Source organism: Medicago sativa, chromosome 5 (genome assembly GCF_051527215.1).
Source record: "Medicago sativa cultivar Bolivia chromosome 5, Bolivia_mono, whole genome shotgun sequence".
Classification (NCBI taxonomy): Eukaryota; Viridiplantae; Streptophyta; class Magnoliopsida; order Fabales; family Fabaceae; genus Medicago; species Medicago sativa.
In genome coordinates this window covers 7,414,419-7,417,983 of record NC_140753.1, presented here as the reverse complement: position 1 = coordinate 7,417,983, position 3,565 = coordinate 7,414,419, and the positions used below count along the sequence as shown (strand labels likewise).

The following is a 3,565-nucleotide window of genomic DNA, read 5'->3' as shown; positions in this document are numbered from 1 at the left end:
AGTCCCTGAATGTAGACATTGTTAGTCAATTTAGTCCCTGAATGTAGACTCCGTTAGTCAATTTAGTCCTTGAATGTAGACTCCGTTAGTCACTTTAGTCCTTGAAATTGACCAACAGAGTCTACATTCAGAGACTGTTTTGCAATTTCTCTGCATTCGAGGACTAAAGTGACTACTCATTTCCTATTCAGTGACTAAAGTGATTAATTCCCCAAAAAAATCCTAATTATTAGAATTTTATTCCTTAGAAAATCGTAAAAAATAATAACACTCCAATATTTATATAATTTTTTATATATAAAACAAACCAAAGAGCCATTCCCACGATTGATGATGAGTTGAATAAAACCATTTTTCTCATTTCAAAGAGTTCCCCAAATCTCTCTCTTTCAAACCTCCCTTCAATCCTAACATCATCATATAACAAAGACACATCTCTCACTTTCTCCACTTTCCCATCTTATTATTTTCCCTTCAATCACCTCCATCATCAAAATGAAGAAAAGGGTTAAATAGTAATTACAAATAAACCCTTTCCAATTTCCACATCTCTATAACTTCAATCTCAACCCAAGCAAGAAATCCAGAATTAGAAGGTTGTTTATTTGGAAATAGATGGATGTAGCTTGTTTAATGAAGAAGTTAGTATTAATGTTTTGGATTACATTAATCACATCAATTAAATCAGATCCAAGCGATGAAGCATGTTTAACCCATTTAAACAAATCACTACAAGACCCAAACAAATCCTTGGAAAATTGGAACGAAGCCACTTTCTCAAAACCCTGCAATGAATCAACCTCAACTCTCAAAGGAATACTCTGCAACAATGGAAGAATCTACAAACTCTCGCTCAACAATCTTTCTCTCCGTGGAACAATCTCTCCCTTTCTCTCCAACTGTACCAATCTTCAAACCCTAGACCTCTCTTCCAACTTCATCACAGGACCAATCCCTCCAGAATTACAATCTTTGGTGAATCTTGCTGTGTTGAATCTTTCATCAAATCGTCTTGAAGGTGAGATTCCACCTCAACTCACATTGTGTGCATATCTTAACATAATCGATTTTCATGATAATCTGCTTACTGGTCCAATTCCTCAGCAATTAGGGTTATTGGTTCGCCTCTCGGCTTTTGATGTATCGAATAATAGACTCTCCGGTCCGATTCCAGCGTCGTTATCGAACCGGAGTAGTCCTAACTTACCCAGATTTAATGCAAGTTCTTTTGAAGGGAATAAGGATCTTTACGGTTATCCGTTACCGCCGTTAAGAACTAAGGGTTTATCTATTATGGCTATTGTTTTAATTGGAGTAGGAAGTGGATTAGCGAGTCTTATTATAAGTTTTACTGGGGTTTGTATTTGGTTAAAAGTTACTGATCGGAAAGTTGCATTAGAAGAAGGGAAAGTTAGTCATCTTATGCCTGATTATTGAATGTTGTTAATCATCATTATGATTATTAATGAAGATATTTTTCAATTGTTTTATTCTCATGTTAATGGTAATTTTGGGATGGTTCTCTTTCGAAGAGTTCTGATATTTCAGAGTTCGGTCAAGAGGTAAGTAAAATTTAGTTATAATCGAACTCAGATTCTCGTAGAGAAGTTGTCTAAATCTAAGGTATCTTTGATTGAACTTTGATTGTTGATGGTTCAACTGAAAAGGTTAAGGAAAAAAAATACAGTACTACTGGTACCAGGTACTTTTTTTTGTTGTTGTTGTTGTTGATAAGAGTGAAGGTGTGGGCTACCTTTATTTTCCTTGTACTTATGGGTTGTTCAGATCGTTGTCTTTTATCGATCACGGGGGATATGTTTATATTATTGTGTGTGTCTATATAGTTTTAAGATTTTCCATCTTTTTTCCCATAACTGTTAAACAGATTAAAATTTTCTCCATACCTGATTTTAATTGGCTTTATTATTGTAGTTTCTATTTTAGCTTTGTATAAAATCAAAACAATGTTAAGATTGATGGTGTAATTTCAATGTGGTTGATTTTTGTTGTTGTTATTTTGTCATTGGGTGGGTAATGTGGGTTGGCACTATGCAGCATGGTAGGGTAGGTTGACACTATTGATTTTTTCGGATTTGCTTGATTGAGTTTTGGATTTGCTTGATTTATTTACATTACATTTATTGTCTATTCTATTTTTGGAGAGATAGATACAAGTGTAAATTTTGATTCACTAATGTATAATTTGTGTGTGCTTCTCTCCTAAATGAACATTAAGTATAAGTTTGATAAATGAAGCAAATTTGCACCCTAGCTAGGTGAAATGTTGCTCTGCGCCGCTCAACTATGAATTTGTCTCGCATTATGCTAAAAAAATATTCTTATTATACACACCATTTTGTAATAATTTTTGAACAATTTTCTCTCATATATATTTACATTGTGTTATTACTCTTTCTTTTTATTCTCTTTCCTATATTTGATCAATATGATGAGAGAAAATAAAATCATATCAAAAGCTGTCACTAAACAGTTGTATAAATATCATTGTTCTTCCTTTTTTAATAAAAACACAGAAATTAAATGTTTGCTGCCAACTTGAAGATTAATTTCAGATGCAAATGGACTAAGAAGTCTGGATATCTTGGAACAACTATTAGGGGTCAAATTTTGATTAGTGGATTAGAAGAGAAGAAAGTTGTTAAATTATTTTTTTTTAAAAATAAATTATTTTCTTGAATTCAACAATTTTAAGGGTCTTGATAATAAGTTATTCTAAGACGCTATTTAAACATTTTAAATTAAACAATTAATCTTTAAATCAAATATTTTGATTTTTAATTTTTTTTAAAAACATTAATTTTCAATGCATTCACATTCGTTAAATACACATTTTTTATAAATATTTTTTTTTTGAATGATATTTTTATAAATATTTTTCACTTATGATCGTTAAAGAGTACCTCTATACTCGTTAGTATTTCTCATTTAATTATAACTTGGGGCTGCTCTTCATTTGTTAGTCCAAACTCCGAAGTAAACATGTTCGCTTGTGTTTTTTAATTTGGGTATCTATCCTTAATTTCCTCCATAGCTTCGGATCTTTGTTCAGAATGAAGCAATTTTTTTAATATATTCAATGGTACCTTCATGAATCATGATGTTGGACAAAGCATGAACAAAAATTAATATTTACAGGCATAAAGTAGTATTATAAGCCGTTAACGTGAATCCAGTGCTTCCCATAATTATGGCTAGTGGAGTACTTATTTACTCGTACTATTCTTCTTCTGGCCCGGTTTCTTTTTTTTCCTTTTTCCCTCTAAAAGCTATGAAGCCCTCCCTAGGCTCGTTGCTCGAGTTTGAGGTAGCTTTGTAATTTACTCTTATATGCTGTGCTGGAATCATTTCCATATGCTTCCCCTTGTAGCTAACAGACACTGCATCCTTGTTTCTTAACGACTTCAATGCATTGGCATTTTTACTATTAGGACAAGAAAAAACACAGACGGTAGAAAATTAGTACTATAGGGTTTTTTAGTAAGATTAAGATGCGTGGCATCCGAATCTTATATGGTTAAGATGTTGAGTTAGTACAATACTAGTA

General features: G+C 32.3%; 1 protein-coding gene across 1 annotated transcript; it reads left to right on the top strand.

The window, feature by feature from the left end:
* Positions 1-321: 321 nt before the first annotated feature.
* On the top strand, positions 322-1,490 carry LOC146919618 (receptor-like protein 44). Its single transcript, XM_085713034.1, has one exon. It carries the CDS (start codon positions 616-618, stop codon positions 1,435-1,437), a length of 822 nt encoding a protein of 273 aa, XP_085569160.1. The 5' UTR covers positions 322-615; the 3' UTR covers positions 1,438-1,490.
* The last annotated feature ends 2,075 nt before the right edge of the window (positions 1,491-3,565 follow it).